This window comes from Rhodamnia argentea, chromosome 5 (assembly GCF_020921035.1).
Source record: "Rhodamnia argentea isolate NSW1041297 chromosome 5, ASM2092103v1, whole genome shotgun sequence".
NCBI lineage: Eukaryota > Viridiplantae > Streptophyta > Magnoliopsida > Myrtales > Myrtaceae > Rhodamnia > Rhodamnia argentea.
The window spans coordinates 28,345,929-28,368,261 of NC_063154.1; the positions used below are offsets into that span (position 1 = coordinate 28,345,929).

The window sequence follows — 22,333 nt, forward strand, 5'->3', positions numbered from 1 at the left end:
ATTTAATCAGATTGTCCATACAATCGTGATCGTGGTTTCCAAAGATAGAGTACTCTACTTGGTAAGTCATTCCCTTCTTCCTTAATCTAAGTCTTTGATAGATATTCAATAATCTACGTGATTGATGATCCTCAAGAACAAATCCAGCTTGATTTGATTGCCTTTGCGACAATATAATATGTCATATATATTATCCCGAAAATATCTTATAATGATCCGATCGTTGCATCCGAGAATACTCCCTTAGAGCTTGTGCTTTACGGCTGCGTCCGAGCTTCTTAAGATAGTGTCTGAGCCTCATCTACCAAATTTAATCATGTGAAACTATTCCTTAACAATTGAATGTACATAAGGACAATCTACAAAACAAGTATTTAAATGTATTAAATCAGATATTGGAGAATATATATCGTTTAGTCAACTTCAAAATCAATTATGGTTTTTCTCAACATTTGTATGATTTATTTTTATATGGATTGTTCAAACTAGGGGTGCACATCGGTTATGGTCCAACCCGAATACCGGACCAAACCGGTCGGTTTGGGTGATTCCCGAGGGGCTAGTTGAATATCTAGTTCCACATAAGGAACCAGATCGACAAACTAGCCAAGATTTCGTAGTTTCCATTTAGTTTTTATGCCGAAGCAAATCCAAATTAGTAAATTACTTTTTTTTCCTTTTAAGTCGGGAAACTCCCACTTGTAGGAAATAGAAGAAATAAAATGAAAAACAGTTCCAAGCAATTCTATAAATTGGGAAACGACCCTGCCCAATCCGATTCTATGTTTCAAAGTGGGAATCAACCCACCCTGTCACCTCTAGGCTCAGACTTCTAAGTGCGTGCATTTTCGGCCAGCAAAGCAATAATCACACCACACCACTGGGAGCCAAAGTAAAACGCGTTGATGTAATGTCCCAACTTATGTCCTTTTTTTTTTTTTCAGATGGGTAGTTATTTGTTAATATTGAGTCGCTATCTATAATGTTTTGTATCTGTTTGGTAAACCAAGTTAGGCATTTCATTTTTGAAAATAAATCCTGATCATTGGCACAATTCTTTTATCTAAAATTAAAGTGTTATCAATTCAATAACCAGTAAGTAGAAATTTCTTTTTCCTTTTTCCTATTTTGTAATTTTTAATTGGCTTTTTATTAAGTAGTATGTTTCGTCGGAAATTCTCCGCGACAAAATATCTTTTATTGAAATTCCTTTTCCGGCTTTTAATAGTGATAAAGGGTCCTATAGTGATTCCAAACGGGAGAAATCCAAATAGTCAGAAAATCCATGCACAAATAATGTGAAGATACTAATATAATTATATAACGTAAATCCAACCGGAGTTTCACTCAACGGGAAGGCTTAGCAAGTACAATTTCAGATAAATTGATACATAAAAACTTGAGAGAAACTACAAAAACATAGACCAAACTGGAGTTTGACTGGATAGAATGGCTTAAAGAGTACAATTTATTTTGCTACGATGATGCAAGGTGCCCCGTGTGCTATGCGCACCCGGTGCACTAGGCTGCCTCAAGAATGAAGGCGCTGATAACAAGTGAAAGCTAAGAATTGGAGAAAGTCCATATATTTCGATATATGATAATGAAGATTACATAAGCCTATTTATAAGCCTTATGAGATCACTATTTAAGAAAATAAAATAAACAGAAACATCAAATATAATCAATCAAGATCAATCAATGGTATGCAATATGAAAGGAGATATATGCATAATCCTGAGTAACAAGTGGAATCAAATGAAATATCCAAAATATCTCTAGAGTATATCTAGACATCCTTAACATGGACAACTATGCGATAATATCGTGCATTTCAATGCCTTCGAGATTTATGCAGTCAATTCGTATTCAAGCTTTCTACTTATGGCAAGCATCTTGTAAAATGTCATGTTGTTTACAGAAAAGATCCATGTCGTCTTCAGTCAAGCTCACCTGGGCCACAACTCCGCCATCATCATCGCCTTCCCTGTGATCCATCAATGTGACCGAGTCAAACGGACTGCATAAGCTACTCACAAACTCAGGCTCACCCCAACCCAAATCAACTCGGTGCAGCGGAAACCGACACCAGCTGGTGAACAGGAGTACGTCGGCGTCGCCTTGCCGCAGTTCCTCCTGAAACTCTCTCCCCGCGTTCATCACCATCTCGCCCAAATCCTCCTCGCCTATCACTTTCGCTAACTTGGCAAGCAAGGTTGTCATCACGTCTCGCATCAAACCCACCAAGCCATGTAACCCGGGCTTTTCCACCTCGACCGCGGACTTCCAGTGCACCGCCGTGTAGAGATTGCCACAGGGATTCTTGTGTGACAGGAGATCTGTCCTTCCACGCAGGTTCACCATGTGCGCAATTAGGAGCGGCTTGGATTGCCCATTTTTGAGCTTGGCACCGTCCAAGATAGCAATCGACACGAGCGCTGTGACTAGTTCCACGCGTGAGGGTTCCCTTTTGGAATCGAACCCTCCCCATTTCGCCACGGCTTTGAGCTTCATGATGGATTGGCTGTCGAACACGAATATCTTAATGACGTATTTTGCACCTATCATTAGTCCGACGGGAAGCTCGAGCTTAGGCAAGTCTCTTGGCGGGAAAATAGCTGATAGGTCGAAGCATGGATGGATCGCCTTGTGAATGCTTGCGCGACATGCCATCGCCCACGTGCTCATGAAGGACGATATAGTGTGCATGTCGGAAATCCGGTGCGAGACACACAAGGCCGACCGCCATGCCGCCACAAGTGAAAGTGGTCATTTGGACAACCACTAGAGGCGGCATCTGGTCCATCTGATGAGGTTGAGTGGCCAAATGACTGAGGACAGCATCGCTAAAAGGCACGAATGAAGGGTCATGTACATCATTTTTAGATGAGTAAAAGAAAACTACACCAACATAAACTGGAGGCTGAAGCTGATCAATAAGAGAGATTTTAAGCTTGCGAAGGTGTTCGACTGTTGGAGCTGAGGGTTTGATCAACTTCTTGCTCTTTATTTCAATCTTCATTTTTTCTCCTAAGTTGGCTTCACTATTGTGCTTTTCTACTCGTGATTATCACCCTATGTATAGAGTTCGATGTCTCAAACCCTTTCTAATAGAGTAAATTAACAATAAAGAAACTTACCAAGAAATGTTGGAGCTTTGAACTCACCTATGGTCGATTGCCAACCATTGCACAGCCGGCGATCGGCCGAAGAAGAAGAAAAATATATAATAAAACATTAAAAATCTGACTTTTACTGAAATAAGAAAATAAAAATGAAAAAAAAATATAAAGCAAAAATAAAAGTAGTTAAAAAGAGTGTGCGGAGGAGAACGTGATTGGTGTGTAGAAAGAGGATGGAAAATGATTTCCTCTTTTTGAGAAGAAATCATTTTTTCCACTTTTGAACGTATTTTTGTTATTGGTGTAAAATATTTTTCTTGAATAGTTTATTTTTCATGAATCGAATGCTAAAATATTCGAAAAATATTTCTCTAAAAATTATTTTTGGCAAAATAAACCAAGCCTAAATTTACAAAAATTGATGTACACTTGTAGAATTTCAAGACTGTTCTTCATCGATGGACATGACTAGAACGAAGACTAACGATAATGTCATGTCTAGATGTGACAATGTGCACTGACGGAAGCAAAAACTTTTTTAACGTTCTCTTGAATAATATAAATGATTGTCGAAGGGCACCGTCCCTCTCAGAGACGGTGCCTTCCGTGCGTTTCAACTTGCCAAAGAAATCGGTTAAATTATTTAGTTCAGGTCTTTTCTTTTTTTTAAAGCTGATATCTTAACAGTCTTGTCGGTTATTTCTGGCCACACGATCTCTCAATCAATGAGTGCTTTATACAAAACATTCAGTAATGGTGTGTGGATTTATGGTTGAAATTATACTGTCCTTAACAGTACTGTTAAGAATTTTTTTTTTTTTTTTGGAAATTGGAAGGAAGATATACCTTATTAGGATGCCGGTGAAATTCCTCATATGATAAAAAAAATAAAGAAAGTGATTAACGTGAAGAAAACCAACAAAATATTCACAACAATACAAAACTTATGATTCCGTAACTACTCACAAAATTACCAGTTGAGCCACCATGATTGAGAACTGAGATGAAGCAACCATGGCCTCGAGCTTCGTGGCATGAATCTCAAGTTGCCATGGCCAGTCCTTGAGCTTCATGGCTAGAAAAGATCTAATGGACATGACCATTGCGAGCTTTGCGACTCGAAAAATCTTGCGACCATGGGTGTCGTGAGCTCAAATTAAGTGGCCATGGCTGCGAGCTCGAGTTGTTATGGTATCCACGAACCTGAGCTTGATTATCCATGGTTGCTGGAAGCTAGAACTCGAGTCTGCGCTGTTGCTAGATGCTAGAACTTGAGCTGGAGCTACGGCAACTACAGTGGACCCCATCTCTCTCTCTCTCGTAATTCTATTTTCATTTATATTGTCTAATAGGTACTTGTTTGGCGTCATATAACATTAGTGAATAAATTGTAGCAAATACTTGTATTCTAGTATCCATGTCAGCAATTTTGCTAATTAGCAAAAAAAAAAAGTACAAGAAGACATTTTCTTAATTGTTGAAAGAGGCCTTTTAACATCAATAAATATAGAAGGAACTTCTAATTTTTGGACAAAGATAGAGGAACAAATTGTGTCATTATTCCTTTGATAAAATAAAAACACCAAAACCTTCAACATGCAAGAATTCAGCATGACCTTACCAAAAATTATGACTGCCCTCTATATTTATTTATGCTAAAAACCCTCTTTCAACCTTTAGGAAAATGCCTCGCTTTATTTATCTGTTTATTTATGTGCCTGCAAGATGGACAATCACTGTCAAATTATCATTATCATCACTATTATCAAAACCTGGCTGTTGGCATGAATATAACTAATTTGAAGGCGCCCTGCTTTGTCCCATTCAGAATACTGATGGGGTTGATTTGAGGATCTAGAGAGGTCCTGTCATGCCAACAAACTTTGCCACGACCCCATTCTTCATATAACACGATCCTACGAGTCCAACACCACTTGGAGTTCTCCGAAGGCACATTATGTTTCCTGGGGTGGCAACAAGTAATTGGCCGAAAATTTCCACAATACGTCATGTTATAAAATTATCATATTTGGACCCAAAAAAAAAAATTATCATATTTGATACAAGACATGTCATAAAGTCATGAGGTATTCTGGATGTACCTTAAAAGTGCCCAATGTCACATACCTTTAATGACCCTTTTTTATCGAGCATTTTGGGCGATAATAGAAGTATCTAAACGGATCATGATCCTATCCTTCTATTCGTATTTGTAAGTTTTATGTTTTTCATATGGGTTGTTTAAATGAGGGGTGTGCAAGGGTTCCAGTTCAACCCGAGCACCGGACCATATCAGCTAGTTTGGGTGGTTCTCGAGGTGACCAGTTCAATTCCTTGTTCCACATAAGGAACCGGACCAACAAACTTGCCAAGATTTAGTAATTTCCTTTTTAGTTTGTATCTTGAAGCAAACCCTAATTAGTAAATTACGTTTTCCTTTTAAATTTTGGAAACTCCCACTAGTAGAAAATAGAAAAAATCAAAAGAAAAAAAAGTGCCAAGCAGTTCTATAAATTGGGAGCCGAACCCACCCGATCCAATTTCATGTTTCAAGGTAGAAATCGATCCACCTTGAAACGAATCACCTCTAGGCTCAGAAGTCAAAATGCACGCATTTTCGACCGGCAAGGAAGTAATCACTCCACATCACGTGGAGCGAGAGAAGAAAGCTTTGATGTAATGTCCCAACCGATGTCCATTTTTTCGGACGGGTAGTTGTCGTGACCTGAAAATTAATTTAGGTTAATGGATTATTAGGTTAATTAAGTGAATTAACTAATCTAATACAAACTCTCCCAAGTCTTACCAATTCGCAACTTAGGTTTGATTTTTTTTTTTTAGGAGCCGCCACTAGTCTTTTTTTATTTTGTAGGTAGATTAGATACCTAAATAAAGTACGGGAGAATACTTTATTTTATGCTAAACAGAGATTTAAGGCTCGGGGATTTGATTATTTTTTTAATTAACATCCTTTCGGTACCCAATTCCATGAAACATGTCTTTTTGATTGACTTTCATGATTTAAATTTTTTTAAAAATTTTATTTAAATGTAAATTTGAACAAAATTAAATAAAAATACCCATAATATACCTTTATTTTTCGAATTTTCCGATGAATCTTCTCATTCCCGAAGATCCGGGCCAGAGCGAGATTCTATATGCTACATTCTCGGAGATTCGAGCTAATATGTGGATAATTGTATAAGATATCATCATCCCTTCTCGCCAAAGGGCAGAATACGAAATCTTATACTAAATTGTTGTCCCATCCTATAAGATCATGGTTAAAGCTGCAATTTAATATTCCGAGAGGTCAAGCACAAGGAAGCATATATTATGGGCTGTTTTATTTAAAAATGTTCAAACATTTATTGAATTTTCGAAAAAAAATCTCTAAAAGATTTCAAAATTTTCAAGGAGATAAGCTCCTATTCACCAAGGATTGACATCTTTTATAAATTGGAAAGATTATCGCTTAGGATTTTCAAGATAATTGAGATAACTTCCAAATCTTAAAGATTTCTTCTATATTTTCGAAAATTTTGATTAGGCCATGAGATATTGTTCTAATATTTCGAAAATATGTCGATATCTAACAAGATGTGATTGAAATTCAGATTACCTATAAAATCCATTCCCAGGAGATATGTAAAGGATCCAAAAAGATAAACATCATATCTCAATATTCACTCGGACATTTCGAACATGCAAGATTAGGCAACAAAATTGTTCAAGGATATGCTCATAGTGATCCGAAAATATATATTCTCAATTCGAGATTTCAAATTGAGTGACTATAATCTATCTGGAAAGCATGCAATATTCATCAAATATTCAATCACATAAATACCATTTAGAATATCACAAGATGGAAGAATTACCTAATTTGAACTTCGAATCAAAAAGAGGGATGAACGAGCAAGGTTACTTGGACAGCTAGTGGGATTTAGCACGCCCCGAAGAGTTTGGTGAAAAAAACAATTTTTGTAGCTCATCAAGGCTTAATTTGCAGCAATAATTCGAGCACCAATTGTTTGAAAAAATCAGCACCAAATAGAAAAGGAATCGCCCACAAAATAATAGGAAAATCGCCCTAAAAGTTGCTGCAAAAACTTGATTCGTAGCACAAAAATTTGACTGATTCGATGCGAAAACTCCTCTGCGTAGCGGCTCAACTACCTTCCGAACAGCGGCGAATTCTGTATTGAGTAATTTGCACACGAACAAAGCTGGAAACAGCTTGGACAGTAGCTCCAAACACGCTTGATTGGTAGCTTAGTTGGGATGCTCGATTAGTGACGGAAGAGAAAGGCGGCCGGTGACACAAATGGAGAAACCGTTCGATTTTGACGCCTTCGGTAACCTAGAAGACACCTCTGAATTTTCTGCTCTCAAAGCTCTGTCTTGACGCCAAAAATTTCCCTCTCTCGCTCTCTATTTCCTCACGAATATTTCTGTGTATAAGCAGAAAAAATTTTGCCGATCCTTTAACCCTAGGCATAAAGATGTATTTATAGAGAAAAGTGTTCCAAATCAAGTGCCTAAAGTTTCTTAATTTTTGTAAAATACACCCGGGCTCAAAATATAACTTGAATTAAGTCCCAAAGGGTGTAATTGCACAAATTGATCCTTGAATGAGCTGAAAATTTTGGCCTAGCCATATAGATGGGCTAGTCGAATTTTTCATGTCAATTGTGAGCTTAATTAGGCTTTTTCCAAATAATTGGCATTTTAGATAAAGCCTTTTTTCTAAAATAAAAGCTCCAAAATAGTTTTAAATTTTCGACACATATGTCCATGAATTGCTACAAAATTTGCCCATCGGTTTAAGTCCAAATCGCCCGACAAATTAAGCTCAATCTTGCACCGCCGATCCGGATAATTGGTAATGCAATGCATGAATGAAAAATGACTTAATTATTTTTGTCTAGAACTAAAAGATTAGCTCTAATTTTCTATGCAAAAATGATCGAAAAGGTTAGTCAAAATTTAGGTGTCAACAGTAGTTAGTTGTTAATATTGAGTTACATTCTACAATATTTAGTAACTGTTGGTAAAATAAATTAGGCATTTCATTTTTGACAATAAATCCTGATTATTGGCGCAATTCTTATATCTAAATTAAAACGCTCTCAATTCAATACCATGTAAATAGAAATTTCTCTTTTCTTAGTTACTATTTTGTCATTTTTAATTAGCTTTTTATTAAATGGCTCTTTTTATTCTATTTTCTGTATTTAAGGAGAAATTGCTAAGAATTGGACCATGGTTTGGATTGGGTTGGGTTGGGTATGGATTGATCAAGATCAAGTCGAGTATGGGTCGCTAAAATTGTATTACATGAAATTGAGTCCAAACAAATTAAATTGATCAATTTGGGTCGGACTACTTTCAATCTGATCCGACCTACTAGTTTGATGGGTTTAGGCAATAGTTTATTCAATTGAAAAGTAATGGACTTGGTTGAACTCCTAAAGATTGAATACAATATAGCGGTCCACAAGTCCACATTTACTCCTGTAATTTTGGTAATTTGAGCTGTTGGAACCTTATTTAATTATCCACACTCACGTTCTCTACCTCTTGATTTGTTGAATCAATTTTCTCCGCCATGGACCATCAGTAATACCATCAAATTCCCGTGATTGTGATAATTGTCGTAAAAAATAAACAGATTTCTTTCGGGGATAATGGAATAGTTGAACAAATTCTTCTTTCCCCCTTTCCCCTCTATTGCCACATGCCTGCAAATTTTGAACTTGAAATTCTCTTAAGCTCCGTTTGTTTGGCGGAAAATAAATAATTTGGAAAACATTTTTCAAAAATTGGTTACGTACATTGCTTACAAAAATAAATGAACGAAAAATATTTTCATCGCACATGAAATACTTATCCATAAATTGTTGTTGATAAGGGTAACATTTTTCATTGATTAATTATTTTAAGCAATAACATCAATTGTTATTAGGAAAATGTTTTCCAATTCATCCATTTTGTGCGAAACAAACGGAGCGAGTCAATTAACCTAGCCTGTGGTTGAAATAACGGTTTTAGTATCATCCGAAAACACACCTACAAATTTCGAACAAATTCTTCCATGTCATAATTACAAGCCATGTCATTAGCGAATCTCCGGCCCGCTTGTGCATCGGGCATTTCCTAAGCTCTTGGAAAGAGGTTCCGAACTTTCGATATTGCACGCTCGAGATTTTTTTCATCCTATCGGCCTTTGCACAGAAGCAAAAGCACTGAGTTATAAAATGTAAACCATATTGTTAATTGTTAGTGATAATTAATCATCTCTAACATTAACTATGGACAAAAAGATGGGCCAGAGTCCAAGATAGGCCCAAAAGATCTCAAGAAATATATGATCACCAAATGGATTTTAGGAAAGGCTTGAAATGTAAATTAGATAGACAAGGTTTGTGACTCTTCAAGCTTTGCTGATGAAGATGGTGGAGCAACAATTGTAACATGACCCTTCTCTAATGGAAGTGGTGGCAACTAAATATGTCTCTTATTGGATTTCTCAGGAGACATTATGTGTTTTGTAGTTACGATCATAAGCTAGTCAAGGAAATGAGCCTCCGATGAGATAGCAAGCTTTTTCCTTGAGCATCGTCAATTCTGAAACTCGATTTATTCAGGGCAAGTCGTGCACATGCCTCGCTGGAGGTTGCGGTGGATGCGATGAGCACTTGCAGTTTAATACTTTCAGAAAAAGTGCAATGTTTGGCGTTTAAGAACAACTGATCCTGACCAACCTGATGTTGCACAAGATGGGCTCACCGTTAGTGGTCTTTGGATGACTCTGAGTGTACAAGGAGCACAAGGAGTGTGCCATTAGTACCCCCAATTAAGTCGTATCCAGTCAATTATGTATGAAACCGGGGCATGCCGGGATCAAAATTTGGCAGGCATGAGCTCAAGTCGTAGTCGGCAGAAGCATTCATCATGATGAGATTTTGGTGTAGGGATTGATTGTAGATGTTTACTCGTTTTCGGCTATGATATAGTAGGAGCAAGAAAAATTGATTGGTTTAGCAGAAGCGCTAAATCTCAGATATCATGAAGGATAAAGTTTTTTGGGTTCTAAGGGATCTTCATCGTATCGCATTACAGGAATTGAGGCGTGATTTTCAAGTATGACGATACCAATCAGCCTAACACGGAGATCAGTAACAAGTACACAAAGTCACAGTATAGCTAGAATTAGTGATCGATTAATCGTTGTCAATGAGGATTACATCATTCGAGCTTTACCGGATGCAATACCAGAACTCATTTATTCTAGTCTCGTTGGAGACATTGAACGAAAGTTGGAATAGTGATCTCTCTCCATGTTGGAATGAAGAGTGGAGAAATCAAGATACCGGAAAGCCAAGATCTTATTGAAAACTTGATGAACTTTTGGAGTACGTAAGTTCTACTTGTCCTGCTCTTAGCCTAAATGGTAGAAGGATTCCGATTCCGTGAACCAGAGGCAATGCAGTAATGTCAGATTGGTTTTCCAGCTAACCAACGAGTATAGAAATCCAACGATTCCTGCGGCTTGTATTGAGGGACCGTAAGCCCCACTCACTGCACCGATGACTAGAAAGTCATTATTAGCATCAGACGAGGAGATGACTAGTACAACGAGCGGCGCATGTGCAACTTAAAAGCAAAACAAAGGTTATTATCTACGGTATCAACTATCAAAAGGTCAGGATTTGTGAATATGAACTTCAAACATCTCATTTCCAAGCATCGTACAAAATTAGGTCTTTAAGGATAAATAGAGCTTTTCTCTAGGATTCAGACACAGACAATTTTGTTTTTTGTCCTAGACATTGAGGTAGAACTTTTGACATTGCTGTGTATCCTGTCACATCTTTTATCCATGGAGATTAAGTAAATATTATCAGCATTACTCTATCACGTTGTGCAACATTCATGTTTGTTTTGATGGAGAAACCAAATTATGCAGAAAACGGCACACTCGTCGTGATCTTGTTCTATCATTGGTTCCTGACCTTGATAGTAAGTAATGTGAGGTTGTGGTCGTACCCTTGCAGATACCTGAAACTAGTTGGAAAAAGCTTGTATGCTTAGAGCGGCATAGCTTAATCACCAACAATGGCATTGTATTGTAATTTGAATTTGTGGATGCACTGAAGAAGCGACTGAAAATGGAAAAAGCAGAGGATTTATACATCACTCTGCCAATGAGAGAGCGATCTAGACATCTCTACTCTTTCGCCCTGAGTACTAGTTAGTAAGATCATACCTTGCAGGCGCGAAGTATTGCTGCAAAACATGAGATGAAGCAAGAACTCACCCGGCAACTTGCTCGTTGGAGATCCACAACCTCCATTCATCGACAATTTTGTATCCAAGTGACCTGGTCCACTCTTGACTGCCGGTGTAAGGTACGACTGAATCATGATCTCCACTGAGAGCAGACACGGAACGTCAATTAACGACGATTAAACAAAAAAGACGTGACCATTATCTAAAGAATGTGGTAAGGAATTTGTTGGACATCACCACACAACCGGTTATGCATCTAAACAGCATCAGATAGGTCAATTGACAAGTTAAAGTTGCATCAACCTTAAGATCTTAAGAAAGTTTAGGATGGCAAGAAAAAAGATGTCTCAGCAATGCAGAGGGCATGAATATCACATATCTCACCTGTACACGAGTGCCCCGTATCCCTCAGAAATCCAACTTTTGGGATACAGGATCATACTTCCGGTATTAATGTCATATTTTCTCCTCACTCTAGAGGCGCATATTGCCGAAGGACCCGCCATACTTGCCTATTACATATCAAATAACCAAATGCCGGATCGAATAACTAGAAGCTCGACATTTCAGTGGCAAACAAGAGCAAATAATTCTGAATATTACCGGTGCTGTGTGGATTGCTTCCCAAACTGCTTCGTCATTCAACCATAGTTGCGAAATCATCATTCTGCAAACTCACAAGTGAGAACATTATGGTATGTAATAGAATACTAATGCTTGACTAATCTCAATGAGAGAATGAGAAGTCCGAATGCCGCACAATGCGTGGGATGTGAAATGTGTTTCCTGCTTGCAGACTCGATGTGACTGTCTTCTCTTTTTCTGATAGCCAAAGAGGTGAATCGTAACCGAACATTCTTTTTCTAGTGGCAAGAGGCTTTTCAGTCACCCCCAACTGATGGAGGCCGAAAGGCAGACTCCTGACCTTGTCATCTGGGTAACGGTAGCACGGCTCGAGAATGTTGTGCCTATTTAAACCTGTCAGAACCTAGAAAGTGGTGGGAAAAAATTGTCAATTTACCGACCGAATCCCACTTGCAAATCTATTGGTGGGTAGTATCAGTTCTATTGCTTTTAAAGCTAATAACCATGATTAAAATTACTGGGAAAGGGACACTATCGCACCGCCAAGGCCTTGAGAATACTCTTGAGGCATCGATCATTTGGGGGGTCATAAAACTTCCCTTTACGTGTTGCCTGCCAATCCTGCAGAACCAAGTGCAAGCTCCTGCTAAATATAATTAGTGCTAGCTTCCTGGTTTAACCGACATCAAAGATGTCGCTTGAGATCAGGGCCATGCTGAAGAAGAAAGGCATAAGGCCGTTGCCATCGTGGTCATCATCTGCAATAGCATTTCCAATGAGGTAACCATGCAGCAAGGTACGTATAAAAAGTTCAGTTAGTCAGAGCCATCATCATGGAATTGGGTATTGCCCAAGTCTCGCAGCAGAGGATGAGAAGAGGAGATCCATATCTGAAATTGATAAGAGGCTTTTCGCCTTTTTTAATTCCTGAAAGAGAAGTTCATTGGCAATTACTGACAGAATTCGACAGATGAACCTGGAATTTTGTTGAGTCCACCACACCTTTTACTTCTTTGGAGGCAAGAGTTGGCACATAAACTCTGGCACACGATTCTCCTGATATATAGAATGGATTTGAGAGGTACTCTGGATAGAGCTCGAACCACTGAATCCAAGAAACAAATAATTCAGCGGCTTGATATTATGAGATTAAGATGGGTGCTTCTGTACAGTGGCTTATTAGCAGCTGCTCTACCACAATTCCACTTATTCCATTCCTGTTAAGGAGGGCCTTGGATGGTTACCTTGAGAAGAGAGACATGCGTATTGGAGGCAGTTTGAAGGTCTCCCGTCACATAATTCTGTGGATCGTCAGAGTAGATAAAACCACTCCACATGGAGAATCCAAACAGATGATGTTGGAGACCTGAAAAATGAGCAAGAGCACTTCATTGTAAACCTCACAAAACACTGAGTCATAAATTGTACTAGGCCAACATGCAATCCAGTAAATAAACAGAAAAGTTCACAGAACAGAACTGATTTTACAGACCTTTGACCAGCTGAAGGGATTTAGCTGAAGTATAGGCAAAGCTTCCTTTTGACTTTCCTGTTTGAAAATTGAATGGTCCTGCAAGTAGGTAATGGACATGAAAAATGGGACCTTACAACGCGTGTGCGTGTGAAAGTTCGGTGCTTAATTCTAATACCATGTTCATAAACAAAACCGTCAAAGCTCGAGCAACTGGGCCCTCCGTTAAGCCCCAGTACTACAGGGTCCTTGCTAGGATTCCTTTCTGATGCACCTGAAAATGCCGGACTTAGAAATCTCTTAGTCAATTAAGCGAGCCTGAGATCAAAATGACGGTTAGGACAATGGTGGATTATGTACCCTACATAGTGATTAGAGGTAGAGTGCCATCAAACCCCGGTACGTGAGTAATGAGGAATTCATCAGGAGCTGCTCCGACAGCTAAAACAGTCAAAGCCAGGCCTAGCATTACACCATAAGTGAACCTGAAGACCGTTATCATTCAGGAGAGATAATAGTTCTGTGACTTCAACCGTACCATATGTTGTTACTGATTAATGTAGATGAGACAGGGTGTCAAGGAGGTGATAAGATATATAATGTCGTTTGCGCTAGGAGGCAAGTGGAAGAGAATGACCGAAACACCGGGACATCCATTACGGTTCATAAGACATGTAGACAGGAAAATGGAAGGTGAAAGAGACAAACCGAAGAGACATATAAATGCTTTACGCCATCATTGACTAAAGGAATCCAATGATGTGGACGAGATAAACTGGTGAAAACAATGCGAGAAGAGACAGATATAAGAGTGGTTGGAGATGCTCCGCGCAATCATTGGCCTTAGTCCTAGAGAAAAGCTCAATTTATCCGCCCAATCATCTTGCTTGGTCGGTACCGGCAGATTGACTCTCCCACACAAGCTCATTGACTGGCAAACCACAAAGGACCTTAGCGGCTGTGTTTCGCTCGAATGGTTACAAACAGCTTACACAAGTGCGCATACAACCTCCACTCTCGATATCCGTGCATTTTTTTGCCTCAGCTAGTTTTAGCCGCGAGAGGGCCGCACCACTGAACACGAACCAATTCAGTGTGAAATTTACTCCATGATGGAGTGGAGGCCAATCAGTTAGCACCGGCCCCTTCACTGGGAATAGAGACGACAACTCGAAATATGGCAAGCCTACTTCACGGATTCTGCTCCAACATGCGGTAGACCACGAGGTCGTGAATGTCGCCATGGTGCACATGTCGCCTAACTTGTGAGTAAAGCGCAGGCCGATCACAAGTCCCCTGCACTTGAACATGTTCGCTTGAATCACCACTAGCGGATTGCCGGCCAGTCCCAGCGGGAACTCAAACAGACGGCCGAGCAGGTCCACATCCAACTCTCCCTGGAGGAGCTGGTCAAGATGACCATTCACTTCGGTGCGCACAAGTTCTACTCCTTGTCGTTACAGTCGATAAAGAGCCCTTCTTTGACGAACCAACCAGCTAGAGGGTAGAAGATTGCTAGGGCATCAGGAGGTGACCCTCAGATGAGATAGCAAGCTTTTCCTTGGGCATCGTCATTCCAGCACTGGATTTATTCGGGTAAAGTCGCGCACATGCCTCACTGGAGGTTACGCCAGATGTGATGAGCACTAGCAGTAAACTTCTTTCAGAAATAGAGCAATGTTGACGTTTAATGACAACTGATCCTGACCAATCTGACGTTGCACGAACTAGGGTCACTGCTCGTGGTATTTCCTTTGGATGACTGTGATTGTACAAGGAGCACAAAGGGAGTGTGCCATTAGCATACCCAATTAAGTGTCATATCCTATCGGCTAAGTATGAAACCGGGCATGCCAGGATTAGAATTCAGCAGGCATAAGCTCAAGTGTTAATTGAGCAGAAGCATTCAGCATGATCAGATTTTGGTGTAAGGCTTGATTATGGATGTTTACTTGTTTTCAGCCATGGTAGGAAGAAGAATTGATCGGTGTCGCGGAAGTACTACGCCTCAGATGCATAAAGGATAAAGGGTTTTGGATTCTAAGAGATCCTCATCGTATTGCGTTACAAGAATTGAGGCTTGATTTTGAACTATGACGATACCAATCAGCCTAACATGGAGATCAGAACAAGTGCAAGAAGTCACAGTATAGCTAGAAATCATGATTGGTTAGTCGTTGTTGATGAGGATTACATCAGTCGAACTTTACCGGATGCAATACCAGAACTCATTTCTTCTAGTCTCTTCGGAGACATTGACCAAAAGTTGGATTACTGATCTCTCCCCATGTTAGAATGTAGACCAAATTCAAGTTGGTTGTGTTAAGAACAGTGGAGAAATAAAGAAACCGTAAGGCCAGGATCTTATTGAAACTTGATGGACTTTTGGAGTACATAAGTTCTACTTGTCCTGCACTTAGCCTAAATGGTAGAAGGATTCCAATTCCGTGAACCAGAGGCAATGCAGTAATGTCAGATTGGTTTTTCATCTAACCAACGAGTATAGAAGTCCAACGATTCCTGCGGCTTGTATTGAGGGACCATATGCCCGGCTCCCTGCACCCATTGACAAGATGGTTATCGTTAGCATCAGACAAGGAGATGACTTGTGCAACGAGCAGCGCATGTGCAAGTAGAAATAGATCAGCTTGAGTGCATTCCAGTAAAACAAAGAGCAGAAATTGTTTCTGAGCGTTAAAAGAGAAAGGAACGTTATTATCTTCGGTATCAACTGTCAAAAGGTCAGGATTTGTGAATTCGAACTTCAAACATCTCATTTCCAAACATCAAATCAAATTAGTTCATTAAGGATAAATTGAGCTTTTCTCTAGGATTCAGACACAGACAACATTTTATTTTTTTTGTCCTAGACACTGGTGAAGTCACATCTTTTACCCATAGAGATTAAGTACATATTATTAGCATTACTCTATCGCGTTGTTCAACATTCCAGTTTGTTTTCAACGGAGCAACCAAAGTATGCAGAAAACAGCACACTTGCCATGACCTTGTTCCAGTCTTTTCGTGCAACGAATTGTCAATCTTAGCATATGATTGGTAAGAAAGTTTATTGGTTCCTGACCTTGATAGTTAGAAAGGTGAGGTTGTGGTCATACCCTTGCAGATACCTGAAACAAGTTGGCGCAGAATGTATGCTTAGAGCAGTATAGCGTAATGACCCGCAATGGCATTGCACAGCAATTTGAATTTGTCGATGCACTTAAAAGCGACTGAAAATGGAAAAAAAAAACAAAGGATTTGTATGTCACTCTGTCGATGAGAGAGCAATTTAGACATCTCTACTCTTTCACCATGAGTACTAGTCAGTAAGATCATACCTTGCAGGCGCTAAGTATTGCTGCAAAACATGAGATGAAGTAAGAACTCACCCGGCGACTTGCTCGTTGGAGATCCACGATCTCCATTCATCGACAATTTTGTATCCAAGTGACCTGGTCCACGCTTGAGTGCCGGTGTAAGGTACGACTGAATCATGATCTCCACTGAGAGCAGACAAAGAACATCAATTAACAACAATCAAACAAAAAAGACGGGACCATCATCTAAAGAATGTGGTAAGGAATTGTTGGACATCACTACACGACCTATTATGCATCTAAACAGCATCAGAATGTTTAGGATGGCAAGAAGAGATGTCTCAGGGATGCAGAGCCGCATGAATATCACATATCTCACCTGAATATGAGCGCCCTGTATCCCTCAGAAATCAAACTTTTATGATACGGGATCATACTTCCTGTATCAATGGTATAATTTAACCTCACTCTAGTGGCGCATATCTCCCAAGGACCCGCCACGCTCGCCTATCGCATATAAAATAAGCAAATGCCCGATTAAATAACTAGAAGCTCAACATTTCTGTGGCAGACAAGAGCAAATGATTCAACATATTACCGGTGCTGCGTGGATTGCTTCCCGAACTGCTTCGTCATTTAACCATGCGGTTGCAAAATCATCATTCTGCAAACACAACTGAGAACATTATGGAAGGAAGTATAATACTAATGTTTGACTTATGTCGAGAGGAGAATGAGGATGGCTTGGGTCTCCGCTGACGGGCATTCGGACTCGCACTATCAGTCTTGCTAACTTAATGTTTAATCCAAGCCTCCATTTTTCATCTTAAATATAACCAACAAGCATAGCGACTGAGATTGAAGATTCTAGCTTTCTCAGAAAGTACTAAAATAGTCACCCTGCTTACTTTTATGTTGTCCTGGAATTTTATTTGTCACCACAATGTGAGAATGGAAAGGCGATAGAAATCCGATCATGCACACTAAAAAGTCTGAATCACTCACAATGCATGGGATGTGAAATGCTTTCGCCTGTTGGAGACTCGATGTGACCGTGTTCTCTTGTTCTGATAGCCAAAGTTGTGAACCATAACCAAACATTCTTTTTCTTGTGTAGAGAGGCTTCTCAGTCACCCCCAACTGATGGAGGCCAAAAGGCAGACTCATTGCCTTGCCATCCGGGTAACGGTAGCACGGCTCGAGAATGTCGTACATATTTAAACCTGTCAGAGCCTGGAAAGTAGCGGGAAAAAAAACGTCAATTTACCCATGCGAATCCCACTTGCAAATCTATTTGCGGTTGGTATCAGTTCTATTGGTTTGAAAGCTGATAAACATGTTCCAAATTACTGAGAAAGGGACACCGTCGCACTGCGTACGCCTTGAGAATGTTCTTGCAGCATCGGTCATTTGGGGGGTCATAGAACTTCCCTTTACATGTAGCCTGACAATCCTGCAGAATCAATTGTAAGCTCCTGCTAAACATACTTGTGGGACTTTTATGATAGCACATGTCCCCTAGTTAGTGCTAGCTTTCCTGTTTAACTGACCTCAAAGATGTCCATCGAGATCAGCGCCATACCGAAGATGAAAGGCACGTAGCCATTTCCATCATATTCGTCATCTGCAATCCCATTACCAATGAGGTAACCCTGCAGTAAGGTACATTTTTTCCACAGTCAAAAAGTTCAGACAGTCAAAGCTATCACCATGGAATTGGGTATACCCCAAGTCTTTCAGCAGAGATGAGAAGAAGAGAGATACCTTGAAATTGATATGAGGCTTTTCACCTTGTTTAATTCCTGAAAGAAAATTTCATTTGCAATTACCAACAAAACATCGACAGATGAACCTGGAATTTTGTTTGAGTTCACCATACCTTTTACTACTTTGGAGGCAAGAGTCGGAATGTAAACTCCAGCATACGACTCTCCTGATATATAGAATGGATTCGAAAGGAATTCTGGATAGAGCTCGAACCACTGAATCCAAAAAACGAATAATTAGCAGCTGCTCTACCGCTATCCTGTTTATTCAGTTCCTGTAAATTAACCTGCTGGGTTAAGCCTAACATATTCATATTCGTGCAGGACCTGTTACCTCGAGAAGAAAGGCGTGCGTATCGGAGGCAGTTTGAAGGTCTCCCGTCACATAATTCTGTGGATCTTCAGAGTATGATAAACCCACTCCACATGGAGAATCCAAATAGATAGTGTTGGAGACCTGCAAAATGAGCAAGAGCACTTCATTGTAGTCCTCACAAAACAAGGAGTTAGAAATTATCCTACACCGACATTCAATCCAGCAAGTGAATGGAAAAGTTCACAGAACAGAAATGATTTTACAGACCTTAGACCAGCTGAAGGGATTGAGCTGAAGTATAGGCAAGCTTCCATTTGACTCTCCCGCTTGAAAATTAAATGGTCCTGCATATAGGCATGGGCATGAAAATGGGACCTCACAACATGTGACCATGAAAACATCATCATCTCGGTTCAGTGCTTAATTCGAATACCATGTTCATAAACAAAACCGTCGAAGCTGGAGCAACCGGGTCCTCCGTTAAGCCACAGTACTACAGGGTCCTTGCTAGGATTCCTTTCAGACACAATGAAATAGTAGAACAAATTCTTCTTTCCAGGATTCCCCTCTATGGCCACATACCTGCAGATACCGAACCAGAATTGTCTTAGTCAACTAAACAAGCCTGAGATCGAAACGACGGTTAGGAAAATGGTGGAATATGTACCCTGCATGATGATTAGAGGGTAAAGTGCCATCAAAGCCCGGTACATGAGTAATGAGGGATTCATCAGGAGCCGCTCCGACAGCTAAAACAGTCAAAACGAAGCCTAGTATTACACCAGAAGTGAAACCGAAGACCGTCATAATTCCGAACAGATCATCAAAAGTTCTCCGATTACGATCGTACCCTGTATTGTTACAAATCTTATATAGACGAGAAAGGGTGGCGAGGACGTGATATGGCATATAATGACGTTTGTGCTCCGAGGCGAGCGGACGAGAATGACAGAAACACAAGGACGTCCATTACAGCAACATAAGACATGCAGAAAGGAAAAATTGGAGGGGAAAGAGACAAACCAGAAGGGACATTCAAATGCCTTTATGCAATCATTGACTAAAGAAATCCAATGCTGTGGACGAGATGAAATGGTGAGAACAATGAGAGAAGATACCAGACACAAGCAGTAAGGAGAAGAGACAAATGTAAAGAGTGGTTGAAGATTCTCTGTGCAATCATTGGCATTCCTCCTAGAGGATTAATTCAAAGTGGCCATGCCTGAGTTTGCATTCTAATCCTATGACCCTTAGACATTTTAGTCAGGTCTGTTCCATCCAGCACTACCAGAGAAAGATTGATGTGAGACCTCAACTTACAAGCCGAGCTACTCGAGCTTAAGCCGCTAAACACTTGTAATGTGTATTGGAATATATAATTATTAAATCACGCCTTCTTTTATAAGCTTAAGCTTTTAGAACAGTTAGTTGTGATCCCATCAAATCTTTCATGGTATCAGAGCAAGAGATTCTGAGTTCAAATCTTTTCAGGCCTCTATTCGCCCCAATGAATATTTCCACGCTTAGTACTAGGCAAAAGACCGGACTAAGCGTGAGGGAGAGTATTGGAATATATAAATATTAAACCACGCCTTCTTTTATAAGCTTAAGCTTTTAGAGCAGTTGACTGTGGTCCCATAAAATCTTTCAATGTGATCGATTCAAATCTTAACGAGCTCGTGCGGACGTGAACATAACACCCATATGGCTCGATCTTCGCAACACTTCGCCTAATGCGAGAAACCCATAAATCCAATCGTTATAGGCTCACTTTCTATGTACATTCGAGATCAAATCGTCCTAAACGATATGTATAAAGAGTACTCTAACACGACATCGTTTCGCATGATATACCGACACCCCATATGTGTAACATCTGATGCGATTTGGAAACTGGATTTGCTGACAACCTGTGCCCCTAACGTAGGATAATCGAGCCGAATTGAGTTGAGCTATATCCAATCGGGCATATCGCGCAGTAAGGCTAGCTTGGAAGAATCCAAGCTCATCCGAGTTTGAGCATTAGACCGAGCAAAGCCTAACTGAGCTCGATGACACCAGTAGAGGATGATAAGGATTTCTAGACTTGGACCTTTCCACTCCAGAAAAGTCTTGTTTTTGAGTTTCCGCATGGAGACAGATGATTAGTTTCTTTACGGTCAATACGTGAATTTGAAAAGGAGGAGATCTAGAAGAATATGGTCCAGTTCCCCGTTTATGGTGAACCCACCCATCCGGACCGGATCGGATATCTTTTTTTTTATTTCATGTTTTTTTTTAAATTTCCAAATACTAATTCCAGTTCTTTTCTCGCTCAGACTCAATCATACTCGTCACTCACGCCTCTTGCTCTCGCTTCTACGGTTTCAGTCATGCAACGTTCATGTCCTTCACGCGGCTCGACGCCTCTCGCTCATTGTAGCTTTGTTCGTGGAGATGATCATCATGTTTAGCTTATCATGAGCTAGCTTGTTCTACTCGTGTAGTAATTTAGATCATATAATAGCACTTGCAGTTTTGCAGGGAAGACTTGGCATGATCATGAACCCACTTGGGAATCGGATCGGACCGGTTGGATTGGTTCCTGTGTAGGTCCAAGACTAGGTAAACTGGCTCACGACATGTTGCTTTTTATTTATTAAACAGATAAATAAAATCAAAAATTTTAACATCAAAGGAAAATGCTTTTCCGCCGAGAGAATGAAAGGCAAAGTAGACCTTCGGTCTACGATCAATCGCCCCTCTCCGATTCCATCTCCACCACGCATGCCCACCTTCGCAGTCTTCGCCGAGCTTAGTTCTAAAATCAGCAAACTGTCGCCGCCCCGAATCTGTTCCAAATAATCACCGGGCGACCTCAGGTCCAAGCCAGATTAGGTCTCATGGCCACGCACACGCATACTATTCAACGACTGGGCCTGAAAGTTGGGTTTTTTTCCAATTTAATTTTCAAAAAAAAATTACGAAATTATTTTTAAAAAAAATATTTACAAATTTCAACGACTCGACCCCCGATCCTCCTGAAAAATGTCAACGGAAAGGGAGTGAGAAAACTCAGCAAGTCAGAGTTCTAAGTCACCGACTAAATTATGTAATAAAGTGAATAGATAATGGTGAACAACCAAATAAATTACTTGGCGTATCCATCTCATTCATCTCGAGTAGCGTTCATGTACTCATATGTGGGTGATGTTAATGCATGTCATGTATTCGTACACTCATATTGATGTCTCGTTCCACCACAGAGATGGGTCCAGATCACACAGCAAGACCGCCCGGATCACACAGCAGAACCGCCCAAATCACACACCGGGGTCTTCTCATACACTCCATAGGATATCACCGGGCACAAGGCCCATTCATTTGAACCTCACTCAATTTACTCTCATGAAATGCATGCTCATATGATGCAAAGTTTGATTTCTCAAAAACAAGTTATGTAACAACAATCGATTCACATG

At 40.0% G+C, this 22,333-nt stretch overlaps 2 protein-coding genes and 1 pseudogene across 2 annotated transcripts; all 3 read right to left on the bottom strand.

The window, feature by feature from the left end:
- Window positions 1-1,878: 1,878 nt before the first annotated feature.
- Window positions 1,879-2,673, bottom strand: LOC115729327 (acetyl-CoA-benzylalcohol acetyltransferase-like). Its single transcript, XM_030659852.2, has one exon. It carries the CDS (start codon window positions 2,671-2,673, stop codon window positions 1,879-1,881), a length of 795 nt encoding a protein of 264 aa, XP_030515712.2.
- Window positions 2,674-10,496: 7,823 nt separating this feature from the next.
- LOC115729326 lies at window positions 10,497-15,048 on the bottom strand (annotated as a pseudogene).
- Window positions 15,049-15,623: 575 nt separating this feature from the next.
- Window positions 15,624-19,694, bottom strand: LOC125312576 (serine carboxypeptidase-like 20). The gene is made up of 14 exons (XM_048279323.1): window positions 19,540-19,694; window positions 19,306-19,454; window positions 19,140-19,216; window positions 18,891-19,013; window positions 18,670-18,772; window positions 18,555-18,592; window positions 18,341-18,442; window positions 18,163-18,243; window positions 17,796-18,023; window positions 17,389-17,454; window positions 17,170-17,297; window positions 16,863-16,976; window positions 16,556-16,601; window positions 15,624-16,029 (listed from the first exon to the last, which is right to left on the bottom strand). The coding sequence occupies exons 1-14, from the start codon at window positions 19,677-19,679 to the stop codon at window positions 15,946-15,948; spliced, it is 1,479 nt and encodes a 492-aa protein (XP_048135280.1). The 5' UTR covers window positions 19,680-19,694; the 3' UTR covers window positions 15,624-15,945.
- Window positions 19,695-22,333: the final 2,639 nt, after the last annotated feature.